The sequence below is a fragment of the Polyergus mexicanus genome, unplaced genomic scaffold, assembly GCF_030449975.1.
Source record: "Polyergus mexicanus isolate NDT 795.1 unplaced genomic scaffold, iyPolMexi1.0 SCAF_13, whole genome shotgun sequence".
Taxonomy (NCBI): Eukaryota; Metazoa; Arthropoda; class Insecta; order Hymenoptera; family Formicidae; genus Polyergus; species Polyergus mexicanus.
In genome coordinates, this window is record NW_027223333.1 from 7,819,804 (window position 1) to 7,842,936 (window position 23,133).

General features: G+C 33.9%; 1 protein-coding gene across 1 annotated transcript in view; it reads right to left on the minus strand.

The window, feature by feature from the left end:
- Positions 1-23,133, minus strand: part of Dpr1 (defective proboscis extension response 1) — a 288,257-nt gene that overhangs the window by 219,929 nt on the left and 45,195 nt on the right. Inside the window, exon 2 of the mRNA XM_070305830.1 lies at positions 6,395-6,561. Coding sequence (XP_070161931.1) covers positions 6,395-6,561 — 167 coding nt within the window. The remainder of the gene's footprint in view (positions 1-6,394; positions 6,562-23,133) is intronic.

A 23,133-nucleotide genomic window follows, 5' to 3' on the forward strand; every position in this document is an offset into this window, starting at 1 on the left:
AATCTACGTAATCGCCAAAAGTTATTTTGCAATTTTATCCGATCGCCGTGCTTCGGCAATCGTTACGCCATAAACGGGGTGGAAATAAATAAATAAAAGAGAGCGAGAACGAGAGACAGAGAAAGAGGAGTAGAGAGTACAGCATAGAGAAGTAGAGAAAAAGAAGCGAATTTGGAGTACGGGTGGCAGCAAACGAAATATTTGGTATTGGAAAAGCAATTGTTCGGATTAAACGCAGCGGTTTTCACGTGGATCCTTTTTTCATATATATATATATATATATATATATATATATATATATATATATATATATATCGGGATTTAATTTATTCTCTTTAACCCATAACCGGCGCGTGCGCGATCGAATCGCGATTATCGCTGCACGATTCGGGAATTTCGAATATTCAATTAATTTCGTCGATCTGCCCCAGGGATCGATTTCAAATTGCAGGCTATTAGTAGTGTTTATGCCTTAGGAAAGATACACCATCCTCGTGTTTACCAGACACGAAGGAGCTTCGTGCAAAATTATCATTACCTAGTTCAGTGCACGGCGCGAATGTAGTTTGTTCTATAAATTATCGTATTAGCCAATAACTCATTAATGTACAAATATAATGGCATGTCAGGAAAAAATCTTATTTATAGTTGGCGTAAAGGTATTGCTTAAGCTTAAGTCATTACACATGTTTCAGTTTTTAAAATATCTCTCCATGTTGATAATATTTTTATTCTACAGATATATCTATTATAACATTTTTAGAAGTATTAATTTATTAAAATATTTAAACATCTTTAGAAAAAAAAATATATATATATATATATATCTCAAAATATAAAACATCTCATTTTTAGTAATTTTTTAATCTTATATTTTTTAAATTAGAATTGCGTGTATGAGATAACAAATAAAATAAAATATTAAAATAATACAATCGTGAATATTTTATTATTAATTTCGTTTGTTTTTTTCTCTCTCTCTTTTTTACGATTGCAGTGTGCATGAAAATATACATTTACTTCATGCACACTTGCCCGACAATACAAATAACAAGTCGTATTGTGCTCGTTACACTTTACAAAATTAGTTTGTTCAGTAATAGTCCAGCAGGGAGGTTTAAATGGATTTGCTGAGTGTGCTATTAAATAGAAACACAATAAGATTATTACGAATTCAACCTTCTTTAACGTATATAGTATTCGAAATAAGACTAATCGAGATACGTATGCCGTTAATATCATAATATTCTTTCTCTCATACTTAAATTATAATAATCTTTAGAAATCGAATTTGGCGACAAATGTTTTAATTCCATACAATGTGAATCTTACAAGCGACAACACCGAGCACAATTTATAAAATGCATTATTAATTAAAATTAGCTATTTTCTTGCTTCTTTAATAATGTTCAAATGCGTGCATATTTTACATAAAATTTAACTTTATTATTGTCTTCATTTTAAAATGGATAATATAAAAAAATGTGAAAAATTGTTCAATTAGAGGATAAGAAAGAATAAAGTTTTAATAAGGTAGCTCGTATACTTCACTACGTTACAGTTCGTAGCTCGTTGCTTATAATATAATATTTAAGTTACATCACGTAAAATACTCTATATCTTGATATATTTTAATATACTGATATTAACGATACGTCAATGTAATAAAAATGAACATTGAAAATAATGAAATTTTCCAGTCGTCGCGTTTGTGCATTAGGTCGTTGCAAAAGGGTAAGGCACCCGTGTCCGTTTTCGGAGATTTCTCAACGTGGATTTACAACGTGGCATTCCGCAGTTACGCTTCGCTACTCAAACAAAGCCGTAACGGCACTGATCATCTACATCGAAAATCCTCCCTCCTTGTTCGCAAGGTCGCGCGTAAATCTTGGGTCCGAGACTCGGGTTAGAAAGAACCTCGAGATGAACGACACTTCCGCTCCCCGGCGCGATATTTATTTAAATCTGGAAAAGAACTATGGGCTTCGCCGAAACGATCGAATTACCGAGCTGTTTTCTTTCCGTCACTTTGAATATATACAACGACGTCTCGCCGATATAACTTTATCGCGCGGAATTCCAAAGCGGGAATCCGGCAGATTCGTTCAAATTTATTTTCCCTCGAGTAAATCGACCTGGGTGAAAGGATCGTTTACACGACCGGATTATATGGTATGAATGCCGGAAACTCTCAGGAACTCTTGACGAGAGATAGAAGTTAAAGGGTGAAGGTTCCGAAGTAAAATAGTTCTCGAACAGATATGTCATTTATTATTATACGAGTTAAAATATTATCGAAAATTTTGGACGGCGAATGTTGTAGATTGAAAAGAATAAAATTGAGAATTGTTTTTGTCTAAAGATATTAACAATTTTTATAATATTGAATATAAATTTCTTTAAGAGAAGAATAAATTTAGAGATCGCAAACTAATTAAATTCAGTTAGAGAAATAGCTATTTACTTGTAGCTATGCTTATTTAACTTTTGTTGTCGAAATATATAAATGCATTATACATTATATGACAGAGAGCAAGTTGATGACTTTTCCTTTGGAATATTATTTCGGGTCAACAAGCGCGTAATGTATAACGCATGGAATTAGCAATGCAAATGTTGCGTTTCCATTTTACGGATGAGCACCCTGTATAAGCCGCATATGGCGGTTCCAAGTTGCGCGTGCGAACGTAGTTAATGTCCCGATTTCGAGTTGCTCAAGCTTTCTGATACAATGTGTCAATGTAAATACCACTCACAAACTTTCGAGATACAACGAGAATGTCACTAAATGCAGAACGATTACAACTTCGATCAACGCCGGAAGTACGAGTACTTAGTCATCTTATATTATTGTCTAATACTATTAAATAATATCAAATCACGAAACTAATTTACGAATAAAAATAAAATATAATTAGATAGAGAAAAATGTGTATGTATGTGTGTGAATAATTTTTTATGCAGATTTTACAATTTTTGTATACATGTATAAATTGATCGACAATAAGAAAACAGAGAAAAGTATATGCGGAATAAAATTTTTATTCGACATTTCTACGCAGTAGTAGCAGGTTAAAATTTTAATTTCTTTGTTGTAAGATCTCTCTTTTACACACATGGTATCATAATTATATTTATCTTTTTTTTTTTTTTTTTTAAACATGTTTCATTCTATTGATTTTTAATTCAAGGCTAAAATATAAATATTTTGATCGCTAGCTTTTTTGCAAGATAATTAGTGTGCTTAATAAATATTTTAAATACGTTTAAATTATATTTTAATATATACGTTTTAAGTATATATATTTTAATAGCATAATCGATACGTTGATGGCGAAAGAGGAAAATTGAGCGAGTTTAATAAATATTTTAAATACGTTCCAAGTATTGTATATATACATATAACACTATAAACAACATGTTTATGTCGGGAAAATTTACAAAAGTATGGAGGGAGGATATGTTATAAATAGCTTTGTTAAATCGGAAAAGGACATACAAATGTCTCAGTTAGCTCCAAACATTTGCCCCGCAATAACTTCATATACGTTGCCAACTTTCTGCGAGTCAAATCACCGGCTTTCTCAAGTTAACGTGTAAACCGCGAAACACAGCGCTATATACAGTCATTTACGCTAACATTTGTACGCGCAGAATTTTTTGAATTTCAATAGCGTGTAAGACATAAATTAATAAAATTCGAAATTAGAATTTGTTTTGCAGTTTTTTTAAAGCGAGTAACTGCATATATTTCTTTCTACTTCGACGAAAAAATCTCGCAAACTATATTCAAATCTATTCTGGAATACCAAATAAATATATCATTGTGTTTCATTGAGTTTTTGGTAGCCTGCATTATATATTTTAATGAAAATGTAATTATATATAACATGTAATATTATATTATTAATATTGTATTATATGTGATACATCATTATGCATATATTATTAGAGAAGAAAGTATATGTGTTAATTATATATATATATATATCTATATATAATTATTATGTACAAAAATTTTCGTTTATTGCTATTCTATTATAACGCATGAGAGCTCTGCGTCTCTTATTTTATTTTCAACTATCCATTCTTACACGACACAAATGATCTTTTTTTTTTATATTCTGCAACTCTATCGTAAGTTCCAAGGTAGCTTATCGCCAATCCCAATCTTAAGCCAATCATTCGGGAGCGTGTCAATACGTGATAAGGCGTCCGGTCACAAGAAACGACCTGCGATTTTCTCGTGTAATTTATTACGATTCGACCTCGGTTCTCGTCGCCTCAGTTCCACCGGGTACCGTCGCTGCGGGAACAATATCAGCACGTTTTTCCTCAACGATTGAGCTCTCCTATGTCTTTCCTTCTTTTGAGATGTGGGCTAGATTTGGTATAGTCGAGGAAACTCGCGAATTTTCCTCATTGGTTTGGCACACGAGCAACCTCATTATATTCCGGTGTGCAATTGCTCTCCTCTAATAATAAGAGCGTATATGTGACGTTCGTATATCTCTCGTGAAATGAGAAACGAGTTATTGTGACATTCGTGGAGCGGTAGTCATGCTCGAAAATGCAGCAGCTATGATTTCGATGCGACATAGCGTGATAATGGCACTTTCATATATCTCTCATGCTCGTACTTGCGTTTAGAAAAGAGCGTTTCTTCGACATTATTAGAGTTCACGAAAGCTCGTATATTAACACATTTTTATATCGCGAGTAGCTACGTATAGACAATATAGAGAAATATATATCACGAAAAAATTATTTTAATAACTTTGGCGCAACCCCGTGCATGATTCGCACGAATCTCATCGCAATTCCGTCGCCGGTTAGCCTGTAATTATCGGAATGAAAATACGATCGTGACGTTTGCAAATTATCGGTGATGCGTGATCGAACATTCCCCATCTCGGTTCTTCCTCCCGGAAATAACTGAAACTCACTTTATTGACCCGCTTGTGAATAATCGGTTCGTTAACGAATAATCGGTCCAACTGCCTCTTCCCACGTAGTTAAGATATTTTGCAACAATTCAATTGTAAAAGAGGGAGTATTCCCATGTAAAAGCGGAGTTACACGCGAGGTACTTAATAATTATGCGAACGCCCCTTAAATTTTTATAATTATGATTACGCGATTTTAATTCAATATTTCTGACATTTTTAATTTGCAGTATTTAATATTTCTGATATTTTAAATTCGCAGTATGCAATAAATGTAATATTTCTCCTGAAACTTTGAGAAACCTTGTTTACGGTATCGGTATTTATCGAATTACGTAATATCGAGTCTTGTTATGCAGGTAACGTCGATACATTTCACGTATATTCCGCGAACTAGGCTGGAACTTCGCGAAATATGGAATCTTCGCATGCTGCGGCAACTCTGGCACGAACCGGAAGATTGCGCGACTTGATTAAATATTAAGCTTTAACAGAACGTGCGCAAGAAAATACATTAAAATTCCTGCTATCGATAGACATTGTATAATTTATTATTATTTATTATAATATGATTTATTATAATTTATTATATTATCAATTTTCTGTTTTTGAATAATTTTGCAATTTTATGTATTTTTATTAAAAGCTTATAAATTCGATATATAATGCTCGACTAATAGCGAAAAAGAACCGAGAAAGCTCGGTGTGAAAAGCATGACGAATTCAATTACTAGTCAATTACGATTCTTAGTCAAAAATCTGGAAAGATAATAGCCGGCATATCTCTATTCGCCTTTGAGCAGGTTTAACCCTTCAAACAGGCGTCATGCATATTCTATCATCGATCTAACCAGAAACCGCGGGCTAGCCTTGTGGTGATGTTAACCCAGCAACTCTGATCTATATAGCCTGACAGAGAGGCATGCCTGGGATTGAGGATTTTGAAAAACGATGAAGCGGCCATAACCGCAACAGCAACAACCTCCGCTCTGCCTTTGACACGACGAGAATATTGCAATTTTTTTTCTACCTAATATCTACGTCACATTTAAGAGTCACGGACTCTTAAAAAAGTTGTGTGAACTCTTTTTCTCAAAGGTTCAAACAGGTTTTTTTTTTTTTAAATTTTTATCCTGTATCTCGATATCTTGTATCGATAAACCCTGTGCCGTAAACGTACTTCATAAATGTGTTGTTGTCAAATTTAATTATAAGTAGTATAAAGTAGTATAATATTTTTTCATGATTTGATAAAATCTTTATTTCCTCGATAAAATAATTTACGGGCTTGATGTTTGTTTGTTAAAAATTGGCTATTTATTTAAAGCGTAACTGATGCTCGAGCAAAGCTTTCGCTGTAATACCGTCGGTCGCGGATTTCCTAGCGTAATTAGGAAGTTGTCTGAACGGGAAGAGTTGCAAAATGTAGAAATTATGCTGTCACTCACCTCCTTGTCGCCTAGCTGATGAACTCTGCAGTGAAGAAAAGCGGTCTGACCGACCGCAGTAGTGACATTCCGTGGCACGTTCGTCTCGAAAGCCGGTACGCCGCTGACATTGCGACTCCCTTGTACAAGACTTCCACTCAAGACTCTCTGATCGCGAGTGAACGTACCTGCGTGACACACAACATAGGAACGTCAGCGTCGGAAAATTAGCATGTCCACAACTAAGTCGCGAAACTCGTTAAGCGGTTGCATAAAGCTTTAAGCATTTTACCGGCTCTGCCAGTCGCGATGAAATGGAAATAATCGCGTAATTTAGCCTTCCTCGTATATTCATATTTTTAAGATCTCGACTCGTTTTAGTCAGACATTTCGAAGAGTAACTAACAGAGATTATTTCTGCTTTCAAGGTGGAAGCTATTCACGACAAGGAGAATATAATTTGATAAGTCGTAACAATTTATAAAATTAAAGATTTGTGTTTTCACCGCGTATTTTAGTGTTGAATGTGATTGTTCAATATCTTTTGTTTACGTTGTATGCAACATTATATCTCTGTAGATTGTGTGTGGTACTAGACTAGATATGTATAATGCCTTTATATAAATCTATACCGACATTATTAAATCCACGAGCCATGTTTCACATACATATTATGTGAAAATAGTGCTCTTCTTTCATAATGCATTTCGTATAATAGTATATTATTCAGCGAAACGTAAGTTAAGCTACTTTTATTCAAAGTAACGTAAATATATAAGAACTGCATTGCATTATTTTAAAAATATTATTAAAACTGTTTTTGGAAATTTCTATGCAGACAATTTTAACTTATTTTCAGTTTTTTTTTCTTTTTTGATCTCGTTAAATTTATTATTAGTGTTCATTTTATTGTCAGAATTACGACAGATACGCATCGATAATACAATGACGAATTGAGTATATATAGTGTAATTGCATACGCGATCATTGATGTTATCCAGATAAATAGTGGATTCTCCATGTACGTTGCTAGCATTTGCTTGAGTATTGATTGTTAGGTACAGAAGCGACGATATCAGATAAGCTCGCAAGTTTGTATTTAGCCTGCAGGTAAGACACAGATCGCAGATTAATAATCTGCAGCCTGCGGATAGAGGAGGGTTGGGATGGACGAGCTTGCGTGACCTGGCCCTTTATCCGTTGACGATGTTTTGCACATGGATCAGTTTAGACTAGAATATGTTTTGCGAACGAAATGCTACGTACAGTGTGTTTGCGCACATTGATGACGGTCATTTCGCCGATATTAGTGCTAGATTGCTCGCTAATTACCGACGATATTCAGCAGCCATAATAATAATGTTGGAAATTTTCGTATATATAATATTTTCTGTCTCTCTCTTTCTCGTTAGATTATTATTATGCAATGTGGAAAACGTACCTTCATATCATAGTATTTCTTATCGGATCTTAAAAAAGAATTTTCTTTTTATCCAAAAATATTTTTTAGTACAATATATCACACAATGAAAGCTAAATTTATATTATATTTAGATGAAATATGAAAATAAATATATATATATATATATATATCTTTTTACATAAATTGGAAATTTGCCGTGCTTTTAATAAGTCTTGTTATAGATGATATATTTATTAAAAAATAAAACTATAGCATTATACTTTGGCTACATCGATATAAATATAAAAATGTATAAATTTCAAAGAGTTTTTTTAGGGATATTAAAAGTATTTTATACCTTTTTGTTTCATAAATTGGTACACGTAGAAATCAAGAAATATATATTCACATAGAAGTTTCGCTTCTTTTACGGGACTATGTGAACTTTAGCAGTTAACCCACGGAGACCGAACATTTGAATAAGATTTAAATTTTGTAAAAAAAAGTTCATCCTTGTATGAAATAAGTCGATTCTCTTGCTCAGAATTCTTATATCCTTATTTTAATTGTGTGTACCTAAGATAAAATTTTATGAATTATAAAGTCATAAAATATCAATTGTAATGTGTACGCATTGATAAATCATAATATAAACTAATTTTCTGTTTTATGATTATTACTATATTTTATGTAATATAAATTAATTTTCTATGTTTCAAAAATATTACTGTGTTTTGTGTAATATAAATACAATATATATAAATACATTCCTTATTTTATAAGAGAATAATTTATTATTGTGCATTAAAATTTTTTGATATTAAAATTTAGAGCATGATTTTATACTTGAACACATCTCTTTGAGAAATATGAATCCAGAAAGATTTTGAGGTTTTAAAGAAGATTAATGTCGGATTAGTAAGCGTACGAACGGATGGCATCTTGCAAATCGAATTACGAGAATTTATGTTTCTTATATTTCTTAAATTTTAATTTGAAAATTTAAATTGAAATCTACTTTAGTTGACACACAAAACATTTTTCACGTCACTTATCTAGAATGCAATAATCAATTTTGATCAGTTCTTAATATTCAATCAAAATATATCATTTAAATGTACTATCTACAAAGATAATACATTCACAAGATAATATATGTTTATACGTTATAGAAGAAAAAAAGATCGGAAAGAGAGTCGACATCAATTGTGATGCACTATTCTTTTTTTTTTCTTTTTTCTTTTCCACGGTAAATGAATCAATTTGCTGGCCCGGTCCGATTCATTTAATAACAGATAAAACACCGGCATATACAATCGATATGAGCAACGGGTCCGCAGCGTTCGTGAAGATGCACGTGCGAGCGCGTCATTCAACGCGATTTCTTTTTAGATCTGTATCAGCTTGAAAATTCATATCAAGTTAATGAATTGTATTTCATCGAAAATCGATCGACCGTCATTTACGTTTTCCCCATGCAATGATAAAGGCATTGTACCTTGCGGCACGAATATCGGAGCAGTTCGTATCGAACTTCCGACATAGTCGGATGTAAAAGGTCACGATCAGGAAACAGATTCCGGATGCGAATCGACGGGAAATGAGAACTTTTTCGTAACGGAAACAGAGTGCTCGCGAACATCGCACAGCGCGTTGAATTACTATCGAATGGTATTGCGAAAAAATGAAAAAAAAAGAAAAAAAGAAAAAAAAACAGCATGACATTTAAGATATCACGTGATGGAACATTCTCTCATAATGGCCAATATTTAAAATATCGATTTTGCGTTATCGATCGCACGATAGTCAATCTTTTCAAATGCATCATATTCGATGTATTACGAACTTCTATATCGTAAAATTTTCTTCGTTTCAGTGAACTATTTTTGGTTAGAACAATATACTAAAAGAAGATGTTGGATTCCGTTAATGCAAACATGTGATCGGAGATCGCTTATGAATCAAAATAATTCGTGTTAGTTTTTTTGAAACTTTTTTACAAATCGTGCACGTTATATTCGTTGTTCGTTACGTTCGTTGTATATTTTGATTAACCCGGCACAAACATCCGCGCCGTTAAAGTTAAAACGCGAGCGTTTCGTAGCAAAATAATTTGTCATTGTCGCGATGAGCGCATCCATATTCCGCGACCGAGTTTTACAAGGGTGCCACGGGTGATTCGCACTGATCAATAACGGGGGAATAATAAATAACGGGCAGACTTGTCGATAAAGCAACGGGACCAAAAATCGCCGTCACACCAACACTGTGCGATGTTGTAGTAAACTCGCCCGTAAAGTTATGACCTCGTGGCCCGTGAAGCGGATACACGGAACTGTCGCGTAGGTGTGGGTGCATCTGGCGTGTCGTGCGGTTACAATGTTGTAACTCCCGCTCGTTGCGCGAGGACAACGTGCCAGAACAAAGAAGCAAGGTTTTTGTCTCGTTTCGTATAGTGCCGTTCGAAGAGGATTAGATGGAGGAGAAGTCGGCGCACATGCAGCGATCTTATAGTTGCACGATGTATGTGTAGAAGCAGCTGCCATCGGTGCAGTAAATGTCGATACATTTCGGCAAGATGACCGCACGTAAAAAAGTAAAAATCATTCCAATTGTACTCTTACTATCTTCTTTATGTCACTCGATAAAGAATGTTTATGTAAAAACGATAAAGAATATTTATTCTAATTAAATTTTCAAACTTTGATAGCCGACGATTTTCCGTGCAATCGTCTCGGTTAATCGAATGATGTTTTATACTATACAGGGTGGCTTCGTAAATTCCAGCCAGACTTTGAGATTTTATAGGAAATTTAATTCTGAACAGAAAATTTCCTATAAACATGGGTCAAAAAATGCTTCCTTGAGAAGTTATCGCTCAAAAGTCTCTAATGCAAAGAAAGAGCAAAAGGTGAAAAGAAAATGAAATAAAAAGAAAATGAAACTTAATAAATTTCTTGAAAAAAAACGATAAAAATAAAAAATAAAAATCTTTTTCTTTTATGAAAATGAAATAAATGTTTTTAAACTAAAATAGCACGTTATAGTAGAAAATAAATAAAGATGTGAAAAAACTAACTGTTCTCAAAATGTCCCCCTCTAGCTCCAATACACTTTCGGCATCGAGTAATGACCGATCTATGCGCTTTACGGATTTTCTCCTGATTCAAATTTAGTCGATTTAACAATAAGTAACAAAAGCACTTTTTGTACGTTTGAAACTGGTTATATCAAAATCTATTGAACGTACAACAATCATTTTGATTTCATTTGGAAAATAATTTAATTTTTTACAACTTTTGTTTCGGTACTTTTTGTTAAAAGACGCACATTTTCCATGATATTTGGAAAAATGTGTAAAATAATCACGATTTAAGAGGTTTTTGAGCGATAACTTCTTAAGAAAGCATTTTTGGATCCATGTTTATAGGAAATTTCTTGTTCAGAATTAAATTTCCTATAGAATCTGACTGAAACGTTCAGAGCCATCCTGTATATATAGCTTGATTCAATTATAAAGCCACTGTAAGCATATACAGTTTAGAATTTCATCTATTGGAAGTGGCTCCTATTTACGGGCATGAAGTACTGGGCAGTTATAACTATGTATATTGTGATATATGATATATTTAAGATATTAATTACATGATAGTATATACTATATAGTCGCGTGATAAACGGCGCGTCTAAATTGAATATACCGTTGACCACTCGGTGGAGTGACCAACGGTATATTCAATTTTCTTTTTTTTTTTTTTTCCCCTTTTGATAGGGTCGGATCGAATACAACGTGCTACGAATAGCGAAAATATGTAGCTTTTGTTCCCGGAAAGAGTAATTTGGGCCAGTGTAAGGGTTACATTTCACTGGGTGCGGCCGCGTGTTGTTCGACCGGACTTTTGTCGCAAAAATTGACTCGCGTCGAACTATACACCTCGGGGATTACGCTTCGAAAGTGCCGAAGCGAGGTATTCGATGTACATGACGTATGGCAGGTTGAAAGGATCGTGGCTACAGTTACCGGTGAAATCTCAGTGAATCGATGATTTGATGGATGTCCGATCACGAACGTGCTTCAGGCTTTGTGTCTATTAGATACTGTAAATCGATAATCACTGCGATAGATATACCTTGCGCTTAGGTATCTTTTATTGGCCGAACGTGTTTTTTAAAATATTTCTGATGATTACACTGACAATAATAATACATAACAATTGAGATGATAATATTATTTCAATTTTTTTTTTTTTTTTTTTTTTACAAAAAACAGTTTTTAGAGAGTTATCTCTTTTTAATATATTGCGTACATTGTTATACAATGTATTTGAAACTTACACATTTCATCGAGCAAGAAAAAGGCTTCCCTTTAGTTGAAAATTTTAATTATGAAGATATTTATTAAATTTTTCAAAATATAAACTTTGTTAAAAATGAGTGTTCTGTCAAATTATTATACAGCAAAAGAATCTCTCTTTACTTAAAGTTTTTTAAAAGAATATTAATATCCCGAAAGATGAGGAAATTCGATGTATAATATATAACTTTGAAGCAAAAGAAAAGATAGTTACAGATTTTAAGGCATTATATTCATCCACGTCACCAAAGGATACTGATTATTCTCTTTCTAACATTATGTAACGACCGTGGTTACATAATTGCAACTTTTCTGAAACTTTCTTTTAATTCTGCAATTAATTTCAATTCGAGTTAACGCGCTTAGCGCTTCGTATGGTCATGGAAAGTTTTAATCCGGAACTGACCCGGCTCGGAAAACGTCGGCGATGTATTTTTGCTGAAATCATAAATTCTCAGCGCACGTTTGAAATCTTCCCTTTTCGCCCTACCTTTTCTCTTCGTAAAGCACGGTAGGTCCGAAGCTACCAATTTGATCTTAACCGCGATGACGTTGGTCGAAACGACCCACCAATGTATGTATGTTCGGCATGGACGAACTCGGGGTTTCGTTGGATTACGCGGCCGCAGCAGGAAATTCGAAGGTTGCCGGGAAATTTGTGAGACACGTGGGAAGACGCATAAATCAGGCTCCGCTGATTTCGGAGCAGGGCTACTAGGGATTTCTCCGGGTGATCGAGCGCGGTTCAATCTCAGTAGCCGAGAACGACCTAATGCTTTAAATGCAGCAGCGATCACGCACGAGGAATATTTAAAAATCCACCGACATTATATTTTCAATCTCATCTCTCTCTCTCTTTGTCTCCCATTTACTCACTCTTTCTCTCTGTGCCGTGATTGTGAAGAAAGATCCCAGTTTGTAGTATTAAATGGTTTTCACTACCGAGTTATTTTTCCGTTGTAATCTCACCTAGCTCATACTTATGCTTTATTTTGCGTTACGTTATTTTACGCTACGTTATTTAACGTATATATACCGCTATTCTGTAATTCTTTAGATCGTGTTTGTATTTGAGATATAGTAATTAACATGCTTTCATTATATTTGACGTTAACGATGAACTACGATTCTCTATATTAGCCAGTATCATTATGCCAGCGCGATATCAATGATTTCATATGCATAATTATGATATGAAATTATGAGGCGAAATTTCCGGAATAAATGGGCATATAAATATTGTAAATTTAAAAAATATATCTCATTGTATGTATATAGCAGATAAAGAATCGCTTATAATTGCATCGAAGGGAATAATTGCGCAAGAGTTAATCGGATTTTCATTACGTCCCGCGCAATTCGAGAATTGTCGGCGGACCAATACGAGCGAAAAGAGAGACGGACAAATCAAGCTGGGATTTTCATCGGCAGTATCACAAATACGAAAGTGTTTATTAGAGCTTTGGGGGATGTTGTCACGTCGATATTTGTAAATCTGATTGAAGTACCAATTAAAATGGCGAACGGTCTTTGCGCGGAAAGTGCAGTTACGTGTACAAACTCGATTTCGAATGTGATCGATACGAAAACAGCATGTGTGTTGGAACATATATTGAGACATATGATATATATACATTTATTATTCGTTCTCTTCTTCTTCTTCAATATTGTCTTCTTCGATTTTAACAAATCAAATCTTTTACAACACAAACATTATTAATATCAAGATTTTATTTTGAAGCTATGTCTATAAAATTAATTTTTATTTTGTTTTAAAGTTGCATTTTAATGGAAGATAAACGATATATCAAAATAAAAAATATTAGATGTATTAGAAAAGCTCGTTTAATTTATAATGATTTGTAATTTTTATTTTCTCTTATATTCTAGCATAATAAAAGCGTAGTATTAAATGTAGTATTAATTTAATAGTTTACGCTCGAGATAAATATATCTCGTTAAAAAAAAATTATTTTCCGATACAACAAATTTTTGAATCCATCGAATTCACGTATTACATTGATCTCGAATTCGCGTTTGCGATTAAACTTGGAAACACGAAAGAATGCGAGACAGATCGAAGAAATGATCGCGAATTCGAATCTCGTGCGATATCGCGAGAATAATTCGCCGTAAAATATATAACGATTTCGACGTGGCGAGATCAGCTTTAAGCGGGGTTAGCCCGATTTTGACCACGTTGACCCACATTGCGAGATTTGTCTCTGACAGCTTGGTAACGAGACTAAAGGTTGCGCCGCAATTTCACAGCTGAATTTAGCGACGACAGGCGCTGAAAATCCCTGAAATCCATAGTCGCTTTGCGCATTCGCGGAGGGGATATACGAAGGGGGAATCTATACAAACGTTATCACACCGAGACTGACACGTAATCGGGCTGGAAAACTAAACAGCTCATTTGCAGCGCGCGATTAGTGGCCGTCCACGACATTTAGTTGGGATGATTATGTGAACACGCGGCTTTTCCCACGTTCTACACCGATTTCCTTCACGCGAACTGCCGCTATCTCGCCGATTCATCATCGGAACATCGTATCGACTGACATTACTATCGATAATTTTTGACAAAAAGTCAATATTATAATATATTTGTGATTGATTATTTTGATAATATCTAGAAGACGCTTTTATCATACAAAAAAATGTTTTTCTTGCCTTTTTCAAAGTTTTATATCCCATGTTATTATTTATGATCTCTCGTAAATTTTTGATAAATTTTCATAAAAAGTGATTTTTTTTTAAACGTTTAGAAAATTAAATTTAAAAAAAATAATTAAATTATCATATAAGCAAAATATTGTTCAATTAATTTCATTATAACACAATTTTAATTGAATAGCTCAAAATATCTAGAATTAAAAATTTTTAATATAATATTATGATTCAAAATATTAAATAAATTTTTCCACGAATTTTGAACGAAAATGATTTTCAAATTTATCAAACGACACGTTTTCGAAATTCAATGTAAACGGCCTATATCTGGAACAAGCTTGTAGATAAAATCGAAATTGAAACAATCGATCGAGCCATACAATATAATTTCATTAAATTTGATCTTCGTCGCATTTCATTTCTGGGACAATGTGGCTGCGATATCGTCCAGCGCGTAATTAATTCATGTGATCGCTTCGGTCGCAATTTTAGCACGGATGGAATTTTTTAAAATGTAGTAGGGAAGAGACAAGCTATATATATCACGTCAAAGTGTTCGGCATGCTCATGCGGAATCGAAATGTCGTATTCGACCAGCGAAATAAAGTCAGGGCAGAAAGCTGTCGGAAATGATGGATGATGATGGCATATAATCCCGGGTTGTTTTCCCTGTGATGAAACCAACCAGGCACAAAAAAGGAAAAAAAAAAAAAAAAAAATTTGCCCGTCAAAATTAAATGAAGCGTTTAAAGACAGAAAGCGTTCTCGCGCGTATCTAAAAGTGCCAATAATATATCGGATACTACAGGATTGTTAGGCATCGTAATTTTCTGTCTGTCGTTATCTCGATTTTTTATTAAAAATATCTAATTTTTACAAAATAATATCTAATATCGAAATAATATAATATTATATTATTTCTCATGTAATATTTATAATTTCTTTAGCATTAATGCACAATATTATATGCAAAATATAAGAAAATATTTGCGCTGGTTTTTTTTATATTCTATTACTATTTTATTCTTTATTACGGATGCTAGTTTTAATGGATTGTTGGTTTTTTCCAATCAGTAAACTTTTTTAAGCTATTGATTTAATAATTCTAGCAATATTCGTGAACGTTCCCGTGAAAATGAAAATTGTCGCGATATAATAACTTCATTTGTTCCTCGATAGTCCGGCCGGCCGACCGGTGTTTCATACATATTGATACACGCTTTCAGAAGAAGATTACGTGAAAGATAATAAATCCTATTTTCCCACGTCACGTGCAGCAACCCGTCGCTTGTTTTTCCATTGTATAATGGAATATGTACGCGGGTAAGTCCCTGGTTTTGACGTGAACCGTTCCGGGCGTGCAGGCTCGGAGGCTGCGCGCACAGATGGAGCGTGTGTAAAGACCGATGACACATGATTCTCCTCTATTACGGGATGGAAAACGGAAAAGAGGACTGGCGGTATCGATACACGTGGCTGGAAATTGGAGGAAAGAGGTAACGACGACGACGGCGCGACGTGATTGTTTCCGAGCAGGAAATAGAACCTGTGGGAACGAGGCCGGTGATTTGATGTTAACACGTATGAACGTGGCATTGTCTGTTTCCAATAAATGGGTTCGAATGCGTCGAGATGCATTGCGCATCGATTTTCTATAATGTCGCTTGCGGCTAATAACGGAAAACTTTATTACGGCAGAAAATCCTATGCCAGTATCTTACACAATGGAGAAGAACAACGTAAATCATACATCGCCGTTACTCATTTGATCCGAATACATTTTTCGTGACGGTATTCGTGTACAATATTGCATATATTTTATCATATAATTTGAATTATTTAATTATTTATAATATACAATATAAAGTTTGCGGGTGTATCTTCTCGATTTAAGCAGTGTTGTAATCGATATAAATTTGACAGCATCGGTTTCTCGGTTCGACTATAGCGATAGTCGTTTAATTAAAGAAATTAGAGTGTCCACGATTTCTTACTACGTTGCCTATAAATAAAGATTACCGATAATCTCGTCGGCTAACCGTCTCACCCTTTTTATCCGGTACTACAAACTGCTTCCTAGCGTAACAATGGCGGCGAGGAAAAGGGCCATAGCCGCGACCCAAATTAATTTTGGACGCTTGGGCGTACGCGGCGAAAAACGATGGAAATCCGTCCGTGTGCTGGCAGATAAATCATCACCATATTATGTCATGGGAAACTGTATTCTTGATATAGCGTGACTTCCGAATTATGGGGTTCCATTCGTGTTTGCTCTTCGTAGCTCAGAATAGATTCTATAATTTCCATTGATTCCAATTGATCGAAAAAGGAAATAATTATTTTGAACTTGGAATAGTGCCATCTTGGAAAAATAATAAAAGAGAAATATAGCACATTTGTAATATTTGGATGTAGGAGATATTTCTTTTTTTTTTATTTTTATTCTCCATAATTTAAAAACTTCTCGTTAATTAAAAAAACATATCTCATGTAGAATATAACATATATTCTCTCGAAAATAAAATTTTTACAGATATATAATGTTCGCGACGTACGATTTATACATTTAATCGTAAAAGATTCGGCGAATCGCAGTTAATAATTCAATGCGCAGATGCTATAGTAAACGTGATTGTCTACAAAAGAAGCACGCGGAATACAACGACAAATCTGCAAATCGTTACATTCTTCGTAACAAAGCGCGCTCGTTCCTTTCTACGACCTTTCTCTTGGGGAAACCCGAAGCGGAACCCGAAAGGACGCGTCCATTGTTACGGACGACATCGCGAGCCCTGCCGTTTCTTTCGCTTCGCCTCGCGTCGCCGGGAGAGCGAAACGATCTTGGCGGTCCGGGGCTTGACAAATCGCGGGGCCGGCACCTCGGTGAGTCGCTGAACTTTATCCGCGTCGTCGAACGAACGAAGGCGTCTCGGGGAGAAAACGCTGCCGCGGATATATCGGTGGGATTAATCGGATACCTATACGCGACACTTGTCACCTGACCGCTCTGGAAAGACGCTCGAGAACCATTCGCTGAGCTATCCATCTCCGATAGCTTCGGAAGCCAAAGTACGACACCTTTCGAAGAAGCGCTTCGCGTTCTCATGCGCGGGAAGAGGAAAATTCTTTTTCTCTCCCTCTCTCTCTCTCTCTCTCTCTTTTATGTGTACAATTCTGTGGGATTGGTAGAGAGAGGGTAGATCGAAAAGCAAACACGGTGCTTTCTCGCAGGCTCGCCATCGATCTGCCAATCCAGCGACCTGGATCTTCGGTCTTCCTCTCCTTAGCTTAACTTCTGTCTTGAAACTCGAGCGAAGCCCTTTAGAAATCGACTTCGTAATCGGAGTACTTAGCCTGATTTTTTATTCATTGTTATCTCTTCGCGTCTTCCCTGCTTCTTAGCGAGAATTCGAAAATTCCCATGCACACACACACACACATACAGATGTTACTTGACAGAGGATTTTATAAGAGTTACGCATTCTTGTAATTTGTACTTTTGTTTTGATGGAATTTTTTTTAAGAAAATTTATTTAAATAAGATAAAATTTAAATTAGTTTGGAAAGTATTATTAGATACTAATTTAAAGAAAATTGGAAAGTAATTTAATCGAGGCACTCGGATACTGTATGAAGAATATGCCCTGCATGCGAGTCATATAAGAGAAGCAGGAACGGGTTCATAAATCCGGAAAGTCATCTCCAACTTCGTAATGAGCGCGCGAAAAAACATCTTTTGTTCCGTCAAAGACGCGTGCAACGGTATAACGGCCGTAAAACGGCTCTATTGTAATAGCCGAACTGCACGATGTTAATAATAAAACTTTAGTAATCTTCATTGAACGAAAGTTTCGGAGTTACTCTTCGAAAGATGGGTTAACCCATTCATCTCTACGCGAGTTGTGAAGATTTACAGGGCGTTTTTCAAGAGTTGTGAAAAAGATGGCATGGTAATAGAAAGAAAGAAAATTGTTAAGGCCACCGAATATTAGGACACTGTCGAAAGAAAGGACAATACCGCCTTTCTGGAAAGCTTATTCTTCTCGTTTATCTCTACGGAACATTGACGATGATTTAGACGACTCGGTCGACCAAACTTCCCCTCGTTGCGACGTGCGCGGCAAGTTTTTTAATTACTCGCGCGAGAACAGGCTTTGTATTCCACGTTTCGAGATCTTAACGTGCCGAGAAAAGTTTCGTCCACTACCGCTTCACCTATACATCATCGGAACAATCGTGAGCGGAGAAAAGAAGATATACAATCGATATTATTACAGAGAATTTATATGATTTACGTTTGCAACTTGAAATTTTTTTTAACAACATATTGTTCTTAAATAATTATGTAATAAACACTATTTTTTGATGAAGAGAAAAAAATAGTAGATTGATGCTTTTAGCTACAAATTCTCTATTATTTCACTTATATTTTATTTGTTTGAACGCGCTAATTAATATAAATTAATTAAAATAAAAATTATTTCTTTATTAAAGAGCAAGAAATTTATTTACAACTATCTATATACCATAAATTCCAATTCTTAGTTTTATAAATATTATATCTATATATAACATATTGTTACAGTCCGGGTATATAGTTTTGATTATTCTGACATAAATATCTGCCTTTGTGCACAGTAGCTTTTGTAGAAAGCACTCGTCTCGCTCAAGTATTACTGACAATGAGTACCAAAGTTGACCTATCCTGAAAAGCACGAGGATGCATCGCGGATGACGTGAAATCGGGATGCACGCCGCTATCCAGATGAGAACGGCACTTTGTTGCAGGCCGGCCTGCAAAGCGGTTCTTATTCCGGAGCTCCGTTTCACTAAACGGATCGAGTGATCCGTTAAGAGCTCAGGATGCGAACGTAGCCCCTTTTAACGAAATGAGCGTTCTGCCCCGTTCACCTCTTTTTCTTGCAATTTTGCGCGGTCACAGAGCAAAGAATCCTCGTGATAACGCAATGCATGGCGATCGAAACGAGCGTAAGAACGATGCCGTTGAAACGAGGAAATCTAATAGAGATTCTTACGAGAGCAAAGAGAAATCTTGAATGCTTCTGAGATTATGGTTGCGTTTGAACATAAAAGTGGACGACCATCCTGCATTAAAACTCGTTGCGAACGTTGCAGCTTTCTGCTTTTATATATGTATATAAAAGAGTAGAATGAGAGACGATCTCTTTATACCAGTATTTCATATTTTATTACATGTTTTATGAAAACAAACGTATATCATAAAAATTTCGTTGAGAAACGTCATATTTCAAAGCTATAAATTAATGTGGCTTATTTCCATTCATTTATATATGTTAAATATAATATGTAATACAAAATAATATAAAGCATAATATAAAAACATTAAGAAATTAAAAAACGTCAAAAAATTTGAGAAATTGCGGCAAAAACGAAAAACAATTTCTGTGCATAAAATAATGCATGCGTTAATTTAGATGATTAATAATGATAGATGTTATTTCTCGATCAAATTAAAAACTTGTTTGCTGCAATATTATGTGCTGCATTCGTTTAATTTGAATAATTAAGAATCCAAATATTATTACAAAATAAGGAAAATTCTTTTTAACATTTCTTACTTTTTACTTTATATATTGACTAGATATAATCGAAATATATATTAATAATGAGGTGCAAGCAAATAATATTGTTCTTTTTTTCTCTCTTTAAATTTATCATCTATAAAAGCAAAAAAAAAACCATATATGAACTTCGATATCCACGTTTCGACATTTATCGCGATCGGAGAGACGTTTTAAAGTCAATGGAAAATTTGCGAAACGTGAGCGAATGCAGTGACAATATAATGTGGATACACCGTGCACTTGTAACAGCCTCAGACGTATCGAGTTGAACTCGATTCTTTCCCGGACCTTTTATTATAATTATGAAATATATGTCTTTGAGCGATCACTTTTAGGATCTCATTTTGTAAAACTAAAATACTGCTGATTAATAGTAAAGTACTGAAAAAGTAAATTAAAATAAACAGAATAACAAGTAAGAAAAATTAAAATATGTTAAATATATTTTATATATACATATATGTATGTATGTGTGTAACAGATTTATCATTTTAGAATAAAATATTTAGAATATATTTTTTCCTATTTATAGAATGGCTGTTGCCATAAAAATAATTAACGAAGAAAGTTTTGTATATTTATTTTGTCTGGAGTGTAATATAATTATTGCATTTAAATTATTAATAGATTTTTTTTTTTTTTTTTTTTTTTTAAGATATGATTTTTTAGATTAGTGTTTTCAATTTTGTGCGAAGATGAGAGGTATTATATGTGAGATCTATGTGCGTACATGTATACTGAATTCTTCTAATATTAGACAAGATGGAAGACCAGTGGAAAGAAAAATTCTTTCATACAGGATTTCGATTCTCTAACCGTAAGTAACGTTGCAAGGAAATTCGATCACTATCTTGGGGACTGAGTACATATATCTGTAATATGTTCGATACGCGAACTCTGAAAAATTGCACGTGATGCGATATATTCGAATGCTAAAAAATACAGATGTTTTCTTCGATTTCTGTATGAATGGGTGTGTGCGCGCGCATACATAACGTGTCGAAGCTTTTCAATTTTAATGTAAATCGTAACTGAATAAAATTTATATTTGTATATAGTCTACTTCCAATTAATCAAGCAATAAAAACGCGATATTTATTCGTGATTTTATTAATTAAAGAGTTAATTAAAAATTATGAAATATTTAATGTTTTCTGAATATGAAAAACATCTTAAGGAAGCATTTTTCGATCCATGTTTATAGGAAATTTTTTATTCAGATTTAAATTTCCTATAAGATCTCAAAGTCTGGCTGGAACGTTCGGGATCACGCTGTATATAAATGAGTATTGATTCATATATATTGCTATTATAATTGAATATATAAAACAATGTGCTATTAAAAATCATTGAAATATTAAATTAAAAAATATTACACAATCGTATTATTCGAATTGAAGCTTTTTTACAGGATATAAATTTCAGGGAAATCAAATGAGTAATAAGTCGCATTAATATAATACTTTCAATTACACGTGTAATTAATGCTTCACAGGTTGTGCGTTCATACATTATTGTCATTGATTAATATCTCTCATCGGATTTATACATTTTTGCACGTGGAAATGATTTCGCGTTCCGTCACAAGCCCAAATTTCAACCTCTCCCGCGTAATAATAACATATATTGTACATCCGCATAAATTATATCCGCCAAATGCAATCACATCGTCATTTGCATGCAAATACATTCTCATTATTAACCTAAATCTTGGCAGAGATTATTTCGGTATATACCTCTCAATTATTAAGCCCTTTTTAAAGTCACATTTGCTTTTATCTCGTCCTGAATATAGTTTTAACTTTCAACTTGAGAAATTACTTTGATAACTTTAAGACGTCGATAAAATAATTCCGAGCATTACTAAATAGTGAATTGAAATATGCCAGAATGAAAATGTACGTATATAAGAATATTGTATATGTATATAAGAATACTGCGATTAATTTAATTGGGCGATAATATTAAACGTATTTATCAATATTCTCATTTATATTTAACGCCTCATTAGCGCCAGCATTATCCATGGTTCCAAATATTAACTGTTTATTATGAACGTTGTTTTTAATTCCAATATCAGATGAAAATTGAACAGCTATCTCTCACGATTATTAATATTAAATATTGATCATATTGATCAGTATTTTCATCTACATATTTAATGTTTCATATAGTTCTAAATGTCTTATATATTAGAAAATGCGATGATTATAAAATTGCCTTAAATATTTAATATTCTTTTAAATACACGATTCAGTAATTATGAAGATATATTAGTTGAAATTTTAAAAGATTTAATATTGCTTTGTACACCATAAATTATATTTTAGGATATAACAATGGAGAGTAATTCTATTATTAATATAATATTTTATGAAATTAAGGCGGAAGAAAGAGAAAGAGAGAGAAGGAGAGAAAGAAAGTGAAATAGAAAAACTGAACACTTGCTAAACGAGACAGAAAAGCTTTATATCATTTTTAATCATTTATAATAGGAACGTAATTTAATACGGATATTCCATACAACAATGCGAAAGGATTTAAAGTTGCTGGCCGAGTTACGAAATTCTCTGTCGTAGCAAATTTTATTCAAGATACAGCGAGTAGCGGGGGCGGTTAATTACAAGATTTGCCCGTTTCACGTTGTTACAAAGTTAAACGATCGTTTTGATTCACCGTTTGCTAATTAGTTTCTGAAAGTCCTTCGTGCGGATAGTTCAAA